Source organism: Sceloporus undulatus, chromosome 1, assembly GCF_019175285.1.
Source record: "Sceloporus undulatus isolate JIND9_A2432 ecotype Alabama chromosome 1, SceUnd_v1.1, whole genome shotgun sequence".
Taxonomy (NCBI): domain Eukaryota; kingdom Metazoa; phylum Chordata; class Lepidosauria; order Squamata; family Phrynosomatidae; genus Sceloporus; species Sceloporus undulatus.
Genome location: NC_056522.1, coordinates 53,220,732 through 53,235,620, shown reverse-complemented (window position 1 = coordinate 53,235,620; position 14,889 = coordinate 53,220,732). Strand labels below are relative to the sequence as shown.

General features: G+C 38.7%; 1 protein-coding gene across 1 annotated transcript in view; it reads left to right on the top strand.

Moving 5' to 3' along the window:
* DNAH8 (dynein axonemal heavy chain 8) overlaps window positions 1–14,889 on the top strand; it is a 204,000-nt gene that overhangs the window by 68,670 nt on the left and 120,441 nt on the right. Inside the window, 9 exon segments of the mRNA XM_042456521.1 lie at window positions 1,262–1,324; window positions 4,697–4,797; window positions 5,907–6,044; window positions 6,445–6,685; window positions 8,092–8,291; window positions 9,066–9,219; window positions 9,333–9,496; window positions 11,167–11,269; window positions 13,127–13,232. Of these exon segments, the coding sequence (XP_042312455.1) occupies window positions 1,262–1,324; window positions 4,697–4,797; window positions 5,907–6,044; window positions 6,445–6,685; window positions 8,092–8,291; window positions 9,066–9,219; window positions 9,333–9,496; window positions 11,167–11,269; window positions 13,127–13,232 (1,270 nt within the window).

Genomic DNA, 14,889 nt, shown 5'->3' with positions numbered 1-14,889 from the left:
CTCTGTTCCTTCCTGGAGGGACAAACCCCAAAGGTGGTGCTAGGAGACTCCTGCTTGACTCCCTTGCTATTGGCCTGTGGGGTCTCTCAGGGTTCTGTGTTGTTCCCTACACTATTTAACATATACATAAAGCTGCTAGGAGAGGTTGTCCAGAGTTTTGGGGTGCAATGCCCTCAATATGCTGCTGACACTTAACTCTACCACTCCTATCCACCTCAGTCCAAGGACGCTGTCCTGATTCTAAACCAGTGTTTGTCATCAGTAATGGACTGGATGAGGGCAAACAAGTTGAAACTTAATCCAGATAAGACAGAGGTGCTGGTCAGTTGGAAGGCAGATCAGGGAATATGGATCCAGCCTGTGTTAGATGGGGCCACTCTCCCCCTGAAGACGTAGGTTCACAGTTTGGGGATACTCCTGGACTTAGCTTTGAATCTGGAGGCCCAGGTTTCTGCAGCCACCAGGAGTGCTTTTGCATGTTTAAAACTTGTGATGCCAGATCTGACCACTGTGATACATGCCTTGGTTACATCCTGTTTGGACTACTGTAACATGCTATATTTGGACCTGCCTTTGTAGAGTGATTGGAAACTTCAGTTGGTGCAAACAGCTGCAGCCAGGCTGTTAACTGGAGCAGGTTACAGAGATCACGCAACACCCTGTTGAAACAGCTCCACTGGCTGCCAGTTTGTTTCTGAGCACAATTGAAAGTGCTGGCGATGACTTAAAAAGCCCTATATAGTTCTGGTCCTGGCTATATGGCAAACTGTATCTCCCTATATGAGCTGGCCTTGGCTCTGAGATCCTCATGGGAGGCCCTTCTCTCCATCCCACCCCCATCACAAGCATGGTTGGTGGGGACACGAGAGAGGGCTTTTTCTGTGGCTGCCTCTAGACTGTGGAACTCCCTTCCCAGGGAGACCAGAATGGCCCCTTTCTTGATGGCCTTCTGCCAATAGGGGAAGACCTTCCTCTTCAGACAGGCATTCAAAACCGAAAGCTTTTAAAGAATGGGCCAGGATGTTATATTGTTTTAATGTGTTTTAAACATTTTTATATTTTAAACTATTTGATATTTTAACATGTAATTTGTTTAAATTATTGCAGTAATTTAATTCTGTTTTAATATGCTATTTTTGTATTCTTTTAATTGCACTGTTTTTTTAATGCTGTAAGCCGCCCTGAGTCCCAGTCTTGGGAGAAGGGTGGGATATGAAAAAAAACAACAGCAACAATATTGGCTACACTTTGCTTATTTCAGGAAGGACCTATGGTTCCAAATACCCCACCTCAAGAAGCTAGCAATAGATTACAGATTTTCCAGGTAAGAATTTTGGACATGTTAAATGAATGACATGACACCTGGTTAGATTTTAAGGAAAGGCTCAGATTTTCAGTTTTTAACTCCAGAACATGACATTTGACATAATGATTAGGTGCTTGTTCAATACAGACTAGCACTCTAGAATGTTTTGCTTTCACATATTCATTCTTATCTTTGAAATGATAAAGCATAGGAATGTGCTTTGCCATGTGTAGTGCTTTTTAATTCAAATGTAAGATTCTTTATTTTGGCCCACAGGAAAAAAACAGCTTTTAATATGACTTGGATTGACTTGATTCCGACTTGTCATGTGTAATTTTACTTTACAAAATAATCCATTAAATCTGAGTTTTAACCACAGGAGTTTTTCCTCATATTTTCTCTTTTCCATTTATAGCTGCCTATCAATGATATCTCTTGCCATTTTATTTTCCATTATGACAACCTTGAAGTTAACTTTCCATATGACGCTATGAAAGCCACTCAGCTGTGCTGATTCTTGCATAGTTATTTAACTATGCAAAGAAATAAATAAATAGATAAGGGGAATCTATCAAGCACTTTGTGATAACTGGCAAGATAATTTTATCCCTACTGTCAGCAGAAGTTTTAATGTGATTTTATTCCCTTACCTGACTACAATATTTAGCTACATAGAACCAAAAGGACCTGCCATGCAGGAATACACAATCAAATCACTCTTCAAAGTGTGTGTGTGTGTTAATTATTTGGTACCTCGTCTATCTCTCTGTTATAAACACAGGTCTACATCATTACATGTACAGTTGGCACTCCTTTTCCATTGATTTTTTATCCATGGGTTCAAACATCCATGGCTTGAAAATATTCCAAAAAAAGTATAAATTCCAAATAGCAAACCTTGATTTTTCATTTTATGTAAGGGGCACCATTTTGCTGTGCCATTAAATTTAATGAGACTTGAGCATCCATGGATCCTGGAACCAAACCAAGGGCCCACTATATGTATAAATTCAGGCAGTGTCTGTTGTAGTCCCTGATTAAATTGATCAATAGATCTATTTATATGTAAGTTGCTTTAATTGCTTCTGAACTTCATAGTTTTGTTTAAGTTGTTTTCTTCTTGTTTGCAAAATCTGAGCAGGGCTGTTGATGACAAAGGCTTTTGATGGGGTTGTTATGAATCAAAACGGACTTGATGGGAAATAATTAGGATAAGGTCACTAGCTGGATTCCAGCGCTCCAGTCTTAACATTCTGGCATTAGAAGCTTCAGAATGCTTAGGTTTTGTGTAATGCAGAGGTGTATTAATACAAGAGTAAGTAGCCCGTCAGATGTTGCTGAACTAAAATGTGAGCATTCTGTGCAGTATGTAGTGGAGAAGCTTCCCCTCATGAACATTTTGAATGGAAGGATAGACACCCAGTAACAATTGCTTAAAAATGCCCTGGGAATATAGCTGGAATTAGATATTACTTTTTTAGAGTTGAAGGCAGTTTGTATATATTTTCACTTAACTATTTACTGTGACCTAGGATCACTTCATGCACCTGATAATATTTCTTTATTTAATTCAGGGGTGGGCATGCCCCATAGCCCAGTGGGTGACTGCCCCATTTTGAATTCCTCCAGAGCGCTTGATGGTTGCAATGTGCTGTCATTGCTGCCATGACTGGTGATGAGAAGTAACATTGTATCATTTCAGTTTCAGTCCTTCAAAATGGTTGCATTTGGGAGCTTTCCTCCCTCCTGTTTCACTGTGTTCTCAAACAGCAAAACTGTTTAAACTATCCAAGGCAATTTTGCTTAATATCAATCAGTTGTGGGCAGGTTGCTAAAAAAAATGTGGGGTTTGGCTGATTTGGTGGGATGGGTGTGCCAAGGATGTGGGAGGACATTGGAGATCCAACAGGTGACACAGAACCCATCAACTGTCCTCATTCAGTCTGCAAATTCCACAATTTCTCCCCCTGCTCAAATGACTGATTGCTTAATCCATTTTCTTTCTTTCTACAAAGATGAGGGACAACTGTTGTCAAGCACTTGTGATCTCCTTAAGTTTTCACAACGAAGCTCAAAATCAGAGCAAGCATTGAAAAGAACAGGGGAAAAAAAGGTCTAGCCATAAAAAAAAAACCCTCCAATTTTTAAGAGCTCACATTTTCTAGGAGGGGTATCTCCCCAAAATGGGAGGTGGAAGGGTACAGAACGGGGGAAATTACATTTTCTCCACTGTGAATGTTAACTAAAAACATGTGCATGATTGTGTGTATCTTTTGAGGACCGCACAAATTTTGAGTGGTATTTTTTGGTGGAGCACTCAGTTTGTTTTTTCTTACAGAGATCCTACAGTACTTCTTTTATAATGCCGTTCCCAAGACTTCTCTTGTTAGTGAGGTTTACACAGCCTGTGTAGGTTCACATTGAAGCATCATGCCAGGATAGCCACCAAGTAACTTGTCATGGAGCCATGTGGCTGTTCAGGAATCTCCTCCATTCCTTCTGAAGCTGATAAAGCAGACTGAAACAGATGTCTCTGCAAAGAGGCTCTTTAATCTTCAGTTGCTCTATTTACAGAATACAAAGCTACTTTCACTATACATCCACCACAATCAACCATCAACCCACACTGTCTACTGAGGCTTGTCCCTTATATACACTTGTGCCATGCAGCCACTAAGTCCAGCCTCTTCATGCTGTGTCACCTTATTCCTTGTCCCCCAGGCCAAATGACTATGCATATTTACAGTACTTTTACAGCACTTTGTAGTGCTTTCCAGCACATTATGACCTTGCAGTAACAACACATCCTTTGACTCAGCTGAGCCTAATTAATTGGTTACCAAGCTGCAAGTGACCCATAGTTAGCTTTGTCACCCTTCCCCACATCTGGGCATTTTTGCTTCTGGTTTATTCTCCAACATCTCAAGACTTGGTTATATTAGAATGGGAGGAATATATGACTTAATGACTGGTGATTTCCAGGTAGTTGGATAGCTAAAGGAATTTCCTCCTTGATTTGGGATGCTAGAGGTCATGATGCTATACACTGGACTCTTACCATCTCTAGAGGTTCAGTCCCAAGGCAATCTGTGGGAGCTCCAATCCACAGATGGCTGCCTGCCAATATGGTGAGCCCATGATATATACATAAGCACATTGCATGTATTTGATTGAATTAGTGTGTGAACTGTATGGCATGTGAAAATACCTGTGTGGTTGTGTATGAACTGGTATATATGTACTGGTATATGTGTATATGAAAAGTGTGGGATGGTTCTGCCCATTTTTGCTTTGTTGCTGCTCTGTATTGGCATGATAGGAAGACAGCCCTGATGTTTAAAATGTTTCCCATCCATGATCTAAAGCCTTTGTTAATTTCTACTTCAATAGACCAATTTTGATGAGCTCTGGAGGAAATTTGTTACTTATTCATCTGGTGAGCAGCTATTTGGATTACCTGTCACAGACTACGAAGTTTTACATAAAATTAGGTAACAATGGAAAATTGTTGTACCTTTCTACAATACTTAACACATGCCGACAAGTCTTTAATGATGGAGGAAACTGGAAAAAAGCCATTTATACCTACCAATTATATCCACTTAAGTAACTGCACACCGGGGGGGGGTGTTATATAGTCTTTAGAACTAAGTTCCTTGAAAAAGCTGATAAAATGAAAATCACATAGGAGATGGAAAAGAGACTGCGGTGTTATATGTGCAATTATGTCTGTAGAATCTGAAGGACATGGTTTTAGATATCTGAGAGGATGGAAAAGAGGCATCAAGAGATTTAAGGTTAAAAATGCCATTGCTTAACTGGCATTCCAGTGACAGATATTGGACTGCATCCTGGTCTTAGTCCCTACTAGAGAGTCAGTGGGATTTATCTGTGCATTTATCATTCAACAGTTGAGTCAATGTGTCCACTCTAATTGGGAGTAATAAATATGAAAATACCTCCCATAAGAAAGTGAACTTGAGTGACAAGAACTGTTTGGAAGACAAATTTAGGTACATGTAATTTGAAGTTATGTTTTCTATTATAATTGTTATCCTTTGCTTTTTATATCCACCATGGTTTCCTCCTTCCATTTAGTAAAGATAATGTGAATCAGCTTTTCAAAAAACACAATAGTTACTTACCCATTGAAAATCTGGAAAATACAAATAGTATGTAGTAGTTAGAGTGTTGGACAGTGACTATGGACATTCAGATTTAAGTTGCTGTTCAGCCATGAAACACATTGGGTACCCTTGAGCCATTCTTTGTTTTTTTTACCTAACCAAATTCTTAAGATTGTTGAGAGGATAAAATGAGGTGGAATCATACATGCTAACTTGAACTCCTTGTAGGAATGGCAAAAAATAAGCATATTTTCTGTTGTACTGAATTTTGGGCAATTGGGATTGATTCTTCATATTATCTTGATTGTATGTGAGGTTTTTCCTTCCAGAAGGGGGGAAAAACATAACAAGAATTCAGATCTTTGTCCTGTGATATTAAATTTGAGATACATTGGCTATATTTCTATCATTATGTTCTTAGTAAGCAAGCAGAAGTAAACCTAATCGGTTACAAATCCACATTTTTCTTGCAGGAAGGAGCTAAGTTTGCTTCAGAAACTGTATGGATTGTATGATACTGTGATGAACAATATCAGTGGATATTACGAAATCCTCTGGGGAGATGTAGACATTGAAAAAATCAATGCTGAACTTTTGGAATTTCAAAACAGGTGAGCTCACTTGCTCTCTGCATGATAACCTATAACCAATATCTTTAGCAGATGAGCATATGGATTATTGTACATCACCCAACATGTTATATATACTTTATCAACATTATCATAGAGTATATTGCAGACTCACAGCAAGCATACTTTGGTGAAGCCTGCATAAGATTGTCAGGAGGCAATATCAGCAAACAGGCATAGCAGGATCTTCTACAACTGCTCTCAATTTTACAGTCCTTCAGAATGCAATGACTGAGATTTTTGTTTTTACAAAGATTTGTAGGGAATCTTTAAATAAAGTATAATTCTATTAACTTCTTTGAGATATATTTGGCAGCAGGGAGAGTTAAAATAGTAAATATTTTCTTTCTTTCTTTCTTTCTTTCTTTCTTCACAATGAAAGATGCCGCAAACTACCTAAAGGTCTTAAAGATTGGCAAGCATTTCTAGATCTTAAAAAAAGAATCGATGATTTCAGCGAGTCTTGTCCACTACTAGAAATGATGACCAATAAAGCAATGAAACTAAGGCACTGGAATCGCATTTCTGAAACAACTGGGCATCCATTTGATGTGGAGTCTGATTCCTTTTGCCTTCGGAACATCATGGAAGCACCGCTTCTCAAGCACAAGGATGATATTGAGGTAGCCTTGCAAATTGTTGCATTTCATATTTAAATGTCAGGATAGGGTGCATTTTGAGGTTTTGTTAGTCTAGGGCAGACCAAACACTCTTGTGCCCAACCACAACAATATTTGTAGCAGTGTCTCAAAGAGACATGCCTAAAAACAGTTATAGGTAAGCTACTGAAAAGGAGCTACTGTGGCAGAAAGGGCAGCTTTTTTCTGCCCCAAAAAGGAGCAGAATTTTGCCACTTCTTTTTGGGCCAGAAAAATGCCAGATTGGGGCCATGGCATGTGGTTGTCATGGCCCTGATCCAGCAATCAAAGGGGCAGTGTCAAGCTGTCCCTTTAGGGCTCTCTGTAATGGCCCCAAGTCACCTTTGGGCCTCTAAAGGATACTTCTTTAAGGCTGTTGTCTTTCAAAGTGGTATTCCTGGTTACCATAACTTCAGCAAGGAGGGTATCAGAATTGGCATCATTTGTTTCTGAAGGTTTGATAGTTATCCCTGACTATTGAGCCATCTTTTGTACCTAAGTATTTAATTTTGATGTGGGTAAGTCATTCAGTAAAGTTGCTTATCTTCTGATTCCAGTACATCCTGTAGAGAAAAGATGGCACTCTGCATGTGAGAAGAGTGTCAAAAATATACATTCAAAGAACAAAGACTATTTGAAGAAAAGAGACTTTATTAATTTCATTTCATCCAAGGATTTGGAGTTACCCGGCATCAAAGACAATGATATCAATATGGTTTAAAGGTTGCATTCATTTCTGTTATGACTAGGCACATATACCAAGACCTCAGCATGTATGAGTACATTCCACTATATGTATGGCAACAACCACAGCATTCAGAGTAGTAGGTTTATTAGGCATTACAGGGTTGAAAATTTTAAGTCTGGAGAAGTCGCATTTGGAAGAACAGTTCTGTGTTCAGTAGTTCAAAATGACAACAGCTATTCCGGCCCTTAAAAAATGAAACAGTTATATCCCAGAAGTTATGAATTGTTCTTTCAGCCAGACTGAGAATGAGATATTGATTCTTGCTGTGAACAATAATCTAGGATGGCTGGGGCAGGGGAACCACTTCTGAAATTTTCCTGTGCAGCCCTATATCTTACTCTTAAAATATGTTAACTGTAAGCAAAACTATATAATTAAACTGTTGAGGAAGGAAGAAGGAAATGGAAGAAATGTATTTAGAACTTGGAACCCCTGCCTCAACCATCTAGTGCAAGAGAATAACCCTGTAGTTCTGGATTGCTCCACAGTGATCATTCACAGGAGGTATCAACCTCTAATTCAATTCTCTATACTCTAATGTGCATGTGTTTTGAATACATGAAACATGCCCATCAAAGAAGCACATTTTAAAGGTTCAGTGCAATATTTTTTTAATATTTTAAGGCTCTGTTTTCCTTTTTAGGACATCTGTATATCTGCGATTAAAGAGAAGGACATTGAAGCTAAGCTATCTCAAGTGGTTGAAAGCTGGGCAAGTCAGATCTTGAGCTTTTCAGCATTCAAGGGAAGAGGAGAACTGCTCCTCAAGGGGACTGAATCTGCTGAAATTATTACACTGATGGAGGACAGCTTAATGGTCCTGGGCTCTTTATTGAGTAACAGGTAGCTATTTTAAAAGTTTAATGATTTTATTAATAAATGTTTAAAGTGAGGAAGCCGCTTCCTTATTCCTCACATCACTGTGCTCACAAAAGAAGGAAGAAGGTAGAATATTGTGAGTGCAAGAATCTTGGAAGAGGTGGTCACCTGAATGAATATGGAGGGAGGACAGAGTCTCAGTGCTCTACCCCCTTCATAGCTGTTCTGCCCCAATGAAACCAATACAAGAGACACAGAAGAGTCGTAGCAACCAGTCAAGTTAACCTTTCTGCTCTAGGCCATAACACCTGCAGGACAGGAAAAGCTATTTCTGGCTGACTGGCTTCAGCTGTAGGATTGGAGGTATGCTTTATCAGGACACACAGTTTTCTCCTGATTCATTGTGTCTACCCTATGGTGTGTGGGACAGTAGAACCCCACAGTCACCAACTGTGGCTGCTTGATGCAAATGTAATAGTGTCCAATTACTTAATCATAGTTAGATGATGGAGATAGTTGGGAGAGTGTATACGCCTTTCTCTATTTCACCCTCTCTGCGAAGGCATTTTCCTTCCCCTCTTTTGGCTTTCATTTGTTCTCATTTCACTCTTGGAACTCACTATGGTTACTGTTACCTCAACAGCAATCTTAACACTAAACAAGACTGGATGTGTTAGAGTTAAAACTTCAAAGTAGCTGAACATTTTATTCTAAGCATAAAGAGAGATACTATGTTGGCAGTGAAAAATAGAATTCATGAATTTCAACTTCTTACTTGTTGTTTCTTTTTTCCAAAAGATACAACACACCATTTAAAAAGGATATTCAGAACTGGGTGTATAAACTTAGTACTTCCAGCGATATAATTGAAGAATGGTTGATTGTACAAAACCTCTGGGTTTACCTTGAAGCTGTTTTTGTAGGTGGGGATATTGCCAAGCAGTTACCTCAGGTAAATAGTTTAGTTTTGTAAATGCTAATCTTAAGATCTTATCAAGCAACTGTTTGAGTTTTAGAATGATTTGCAATCCTCATTCATGTACCCTTTACAATTATTTTGTTTAGGAGGCAAAACGTTTTCAGAACATAGATAAATCCTGGATAAAAATAATGCAGCGTGCTCATGAGAATCCTAATGTGGTTAACTGCTGTGTTGGAGACGAGACCATGGGACAACTGTTACCACATTTACATGAGCAGTTGGAAGTGTGCCAGAAGTCACTTACAGGGTAAGAAATCTGCTGATTTTAAAAGTTTTTATGAGTATAAAGTAATATTTTGTTTTTTAAAAGTATGTGCTTAAATTGTAGTGGTGTTCAGAGTTTAGTTTTAAATTAAAGTTTTAGGAGTAAGTATTTGGGGATTTGTAAGTTTAGGTTTGCATAGGTAAACACTGCTGTTTTCTAAACATGTCTTTTTTCTTTAGATTTTTTTTTTCAAATATTCAGAATAGCAATAAAGAGAAGTTTTTGCATATTTTTATAATTAATTCTCTTCAGACAGTTGCAAGGGCTAAATTACTGCTCAAAGTACAAATGATATGTTTTTTTTGAGTGGGAAGGAGTGGAGTGGGAAGAAAGAAGGGATCTATTTCCAATAGTAGTAGATATTTTCATAAACCGAGACTTCCACACAACATGATTTGCATTTCCCATGCCTTTGATTCTTCAGTACAGATCGTTAGGAATTAGAACAAGTTTATGGGATTTAGAAATGTAGTTACATATGAGTTCACTGAGGGCTAACCTTAGGTCACCTAGGACCCTGAGATGCTAGCTGAGAAATGTACATGTGTGAGTGAGACCCAAGAGAGAACGCATGCTCATGAAAACCACTATCTATTACTTTTATATCAGTTACAAATGAAGCCCAAGATAAATGTTAATCTAGGTTGAGAAGCAAGATTACTTGAGTTACCACCTCTTAGAATGCTGTGTATACATTACAACTTGTGTAAGGTAAGTGGAACACAACAGCTTTGGCTCAGTTGTTCCATTACTGTCTCTCTGTGCCAGCTCTGGAGGCAGGATAACTCTTGGGCTTTTTGGAAGCTGCATGAGCAGAACCGAAGGCCTACTATTGCCTTTGATTCTTCCCTGCACCTGACTTTTGTGTGTGTGTGTCATGTAAAGACTTTTTCAAATGATGACTCATAAAGAGCAAGAGCTATTGCTGCAACCTCATTGCAGTGGCCAGTCTTGGGATTGCCTACAGAGCAAAGATCTATGGCAGTCTGAGGCTGGGGGAGCACTGCATCCCAAAATGATGGTGCAAGCTCTCCTAGGTAGACCATAAACTGCCCCCAGAGACACTGTCCTCATACCAAGGGAAATTGGTCATCCAAAGTATGCATATGAAGAGGGAAAATTATGAATTAGATATGAGACAGCCAAAGGCAGAAACTAGAGAAAGTCAACAAGTTGGGTGGCTGTGAAAGGTGTCTTTCAATGGTAGTACTAAGACCAAGTTATGTGAGGAAAAGTTTCTGAACTAAGAAGAGAACGGAGTAGATAAGAGAATCATGGCCTGCATGTGAGTTTGTAGTATTTTAAAAGCTAAAATTGCACAATGGGATTTACTTCTTGTAAAATTGCACAATGGGATTTACTTCTAAGAGCCAATGTATAGGATTGTAATGTAACAAGCTTTTATGAAATAATATCCTGTAAACTTTTCTGGGCTGATGTACCCACTTCTGTTTATATAAAAAAACTCAGGATAGCCGCCTCTGAGTCGCGCTTTGTGCATCTAATTGCACAAGACTGATTTTTATCTTTAACTGAAATTCCCAGGTAAGCATACACAGGACTCAGCTTCAATTGGACAGAATGTACATGTATTTATCTGTTTGTTTTTAAAGTTAATATGTTTTTTTTTTCTTAAATCTCACCCATTAAAGGTATTTGGAAAAGAAAAGACTACTGTTTCCCAGATTCTTTTTTATTTCTGATCCAGCTCTTCTGGAAATACTTGGACAAGCTAGTGATTCACACACTATTCAGGTATGTTCCATAGACTTCTTTTACAAACTTGGTAAAATAATGTTTACTAATTTAAACTAAATTAAACATTAAAAATAAATCTTAAACCAACAAAAATAGAAGCATGCAACAAACAGTGTAGATATTTAGAATTTTATCTTTCACGTTCCCAAATTTCGTTGCAATTCTTAATGTTCCTGCAAAATGATTCAAATATAGGAACAGATTGTCCCTCTGCTAAAGATTCTGAAGTCCCTTTTTTCCAGCTGTGAAATGTTTTGTAGCTTAGCCACATTTGTCCTGTATCAGGAATGGGAGTGAACCCTGTTGGCAAAAATCTAAGATGGATTTTGTACATTCAGGCTGCAGTTCCATGTATTTGGCTCAGTGGGACTTAATTCTGGATGTTATAGGATTGATAGAGCTTGGATAAAACATAGTGACCTGTAATTAGTCAATTTATATCACATTGCTGATATAATGAGCATTGTTTTGCAGTATTTTTAAAATGTATTTTAAATGATGTTTTTAAAGCTTGCTGAAATAAATTTTTTGCATTGTGTCATATTAGGAATCCTAAATTATCCTCATCACAGGTAATAAAACAGCAATCAATAATGCATTGAATTACTTTTCAAAGCATTTTTTAAATATAAAATAATTCCATTTTTATAGTTTTTGTGGGTTTTTGGGCCATTTTAATTATTTTTAATTCCCCCCCCCCCCCCCCCGTGAAATGTAGTCTGAAGCTGGCCATTCCAAAGGCAGTGTTCCCTCAAGTGGCTTAAGACCAGGATCTTCTACACCAGTGTGGAGGTGGTGTTAATTATCCCCTCCCTACTGGTTTCAATTTGGGCTGGATGTGGGAATTCCAAATAAGAAAGCTTACAGGGCTTGTGAAACCTGTAAGAGGCATTCTACCTCTTCCACAACTTATAACTGCTTATAACTGTTTAAAAAGGCATTTTCCTGGGACATTTTTACAATCATGGCAAACATTTTCCCACAACATCACCATTAGAGAGGACTCATCCTGGGAAAAACCAGGAATGCTCCAGCAAAAAATCATTCACATGGAAATCCCATGAATGATTTGTTGCTGAAGCATTCCTGCATCTTCCTGGAATAAGTCCTCTCTAAGCATGATGTGTGGGAAAATCTTTGCTTTGATCACACAGATGTCCTGGGAAGATGCCTTTTTAAACCCCCAATTTTTTCCTGTGTGATAAAGGGCCCATGCAGACAGCCCAAAATAAAACTGCTTTGGGTCACTTTGGGTATATGCTGTTTAAATGATGCATGCATCCTAAGAGTCTGGAAGCCACACCAAACTTGTGTTCCAGTCCTAAGGACTGGAGCATGTTTTTGGCATTGCTTCTGGACTCTTAGAACACATGCATCATTTAAACAGCATATCTCCAAAGTGACCTGAAGCAGCTTTATTTTGGCCTGTCTTTGAGCTGTCATCAGAATCATATAGGTTCATATACTGTACCATCTGAACAGACATGCATTGGATTACACTACTGTTTTGGTTTGGCTTAAAGTGTTAAACATATCCTAGAAAATAAGTCTGAGGAAGAGAGATTCCAGGAAAGCTTGCACATTGACTTCCACAGTCCTATGACTACAGCATAATTCCCACTTATTCTTTCTGTTAAGACAGGAAACTCACCCTTTAAATTCAGATGCTATTTGCATATAATTTTTTTTTTCAAATTGGCAATTCCCATTGTGGGAATAGAGCAATGTCAGGATCCAGTCATCAATATCATCTTAAATACTGCCATTGCTTGCTGTTTTTAAAAAATGAATTGCTTTGTGAAAATGTTCCAGGGAGAGTGATAATTACATGTTTTCATTTTATTTCTCTTTCAGCCACATTTGCCGGGTTTATCAGACAATATAAATGAAGTGGAATTTCACCCAAAGGACTACGATCGCATAATGGCAGTTATATCAAGAGAAGGAGAAAAAAATTCCTGTAATATTTTATATAGCTAACATTCTAAAATCTAACTGAATATTGAATTATGGATATTCAAATCAGTCTCTCTAAGTTAGTTTCTGTAGAACTTTGGCAACATTAAAAATAAATGTTACTTGTTTTGTTGCTTTACAACAAAGGTCCAAACCACACTGCAGAAATAATTCCATTTGAAGCCTTTTTAAGTGCCCTTGCTCAGTGCTAGAGCATTCTGTGAACTGTAGTTTCGTGAGACATTTAGCGCTCTCTGTCAGAGAGCTCTGGTGCCACAATAAATTACCATTCCCAGAATTCCCTAGCATTGAGCTAAGGCAGTTAAAGTGGTCTCAAACTGGATTATTGCTGCAGTGTGTTTTGGACCAACATTTACTAAAGGATATAAAAGGAATATTGTCTAATTAGAATAGCACATCTTCTTTAATCCAAAAGTGGACAAATCTCCTCTCCAGTCCAAATGTGCCAAACCTTGATTCTGATAATTTTATTAAAATGGTGGTGAATAAAACCTTTGTGGGGGAGAGTATTACAGTTGGCACTCCGTTTTCATGGGGACGCATCCCCCCCCCCATGAAAACTGGGACTTGAGATTATTCAAGCCCCATAGGCTTGAATGGAGCATGCGCCCGTGCATGCGGCAAGGGTGTGCACGTCATTGCAAATAGTGGAGGTCACTATATCCATGGCTCCACCCTATGGAATTTGCAGTTTGTTGTCACACTCGAGTTCTCTGACAGAGAAGGCTAAATATTTCATAACACTACAATTCCCATAATTCCATAGCATTAAGCCATGGCAGTTAAAGTGATATCAAGCTGCATTAATTACACAATATAGATACAGCCTGAGAGATCTGAAAGAGCAGGGAACAAATCATTTATTACTCACATCAATATGATGAAGAGAGCTCAAAACCAGATAATAAGCCCTGCCAAAGGAGCCACCATTTTATCAATCCCTTCATCTCCACACAGAAGCAAAGACAGCTCTCAGGTGACCTCTATGAAAGGAGACAAGAGTTGACATCAGAATTCAGGCCCTCCAATATAGGCCAGCCTAGTCCATTCACAGTGACTGTTGTAAAAATCTTTGCTGACCAACTCATTAATAATGAGACCAGACACAGAGAACTGGGTTATAAAATGGGCAACTTTATTTAACTGAACTTATTTAAACTTATTTCTTCGAGAACTGCAAAAAACCAGGGGGGGAGAACCTTGTGTAGGAACATCTGGCAGATGGTCTGCTCCAAGACCAATTCCCCAGCTTCCAAAGGGCGAAAACACCTGGGCCCCAAGGGCAATCCATAATTGGCTTGCTCCCTGGCCGGCCCGCATCTGGAAGGCCAACCCAAGACTCCCCCACTTAATTCGCCAGACTTAAGTGAGGGTTTAAATCTCAAGCTAGCCCCAAGGCAAGTCTCTTTCCCTTCACATTTACTTGCAAGACCTAAACGTGAGTTCCAGAGACCTAGCTTCACTCTTTAGGAGGGTGCCAAGGTGTTCACCGAAACGTCTATCTCCCCCCGCCTATGCGTGGAACCTATTTATGACCACACCCATGCCAATTGTCAAAGTCCTCAACCAACAGTGTGGGGTAGGTGAAAATAATAATAATAATAATAATAATAATAATAATAATAATAATAATAATAATA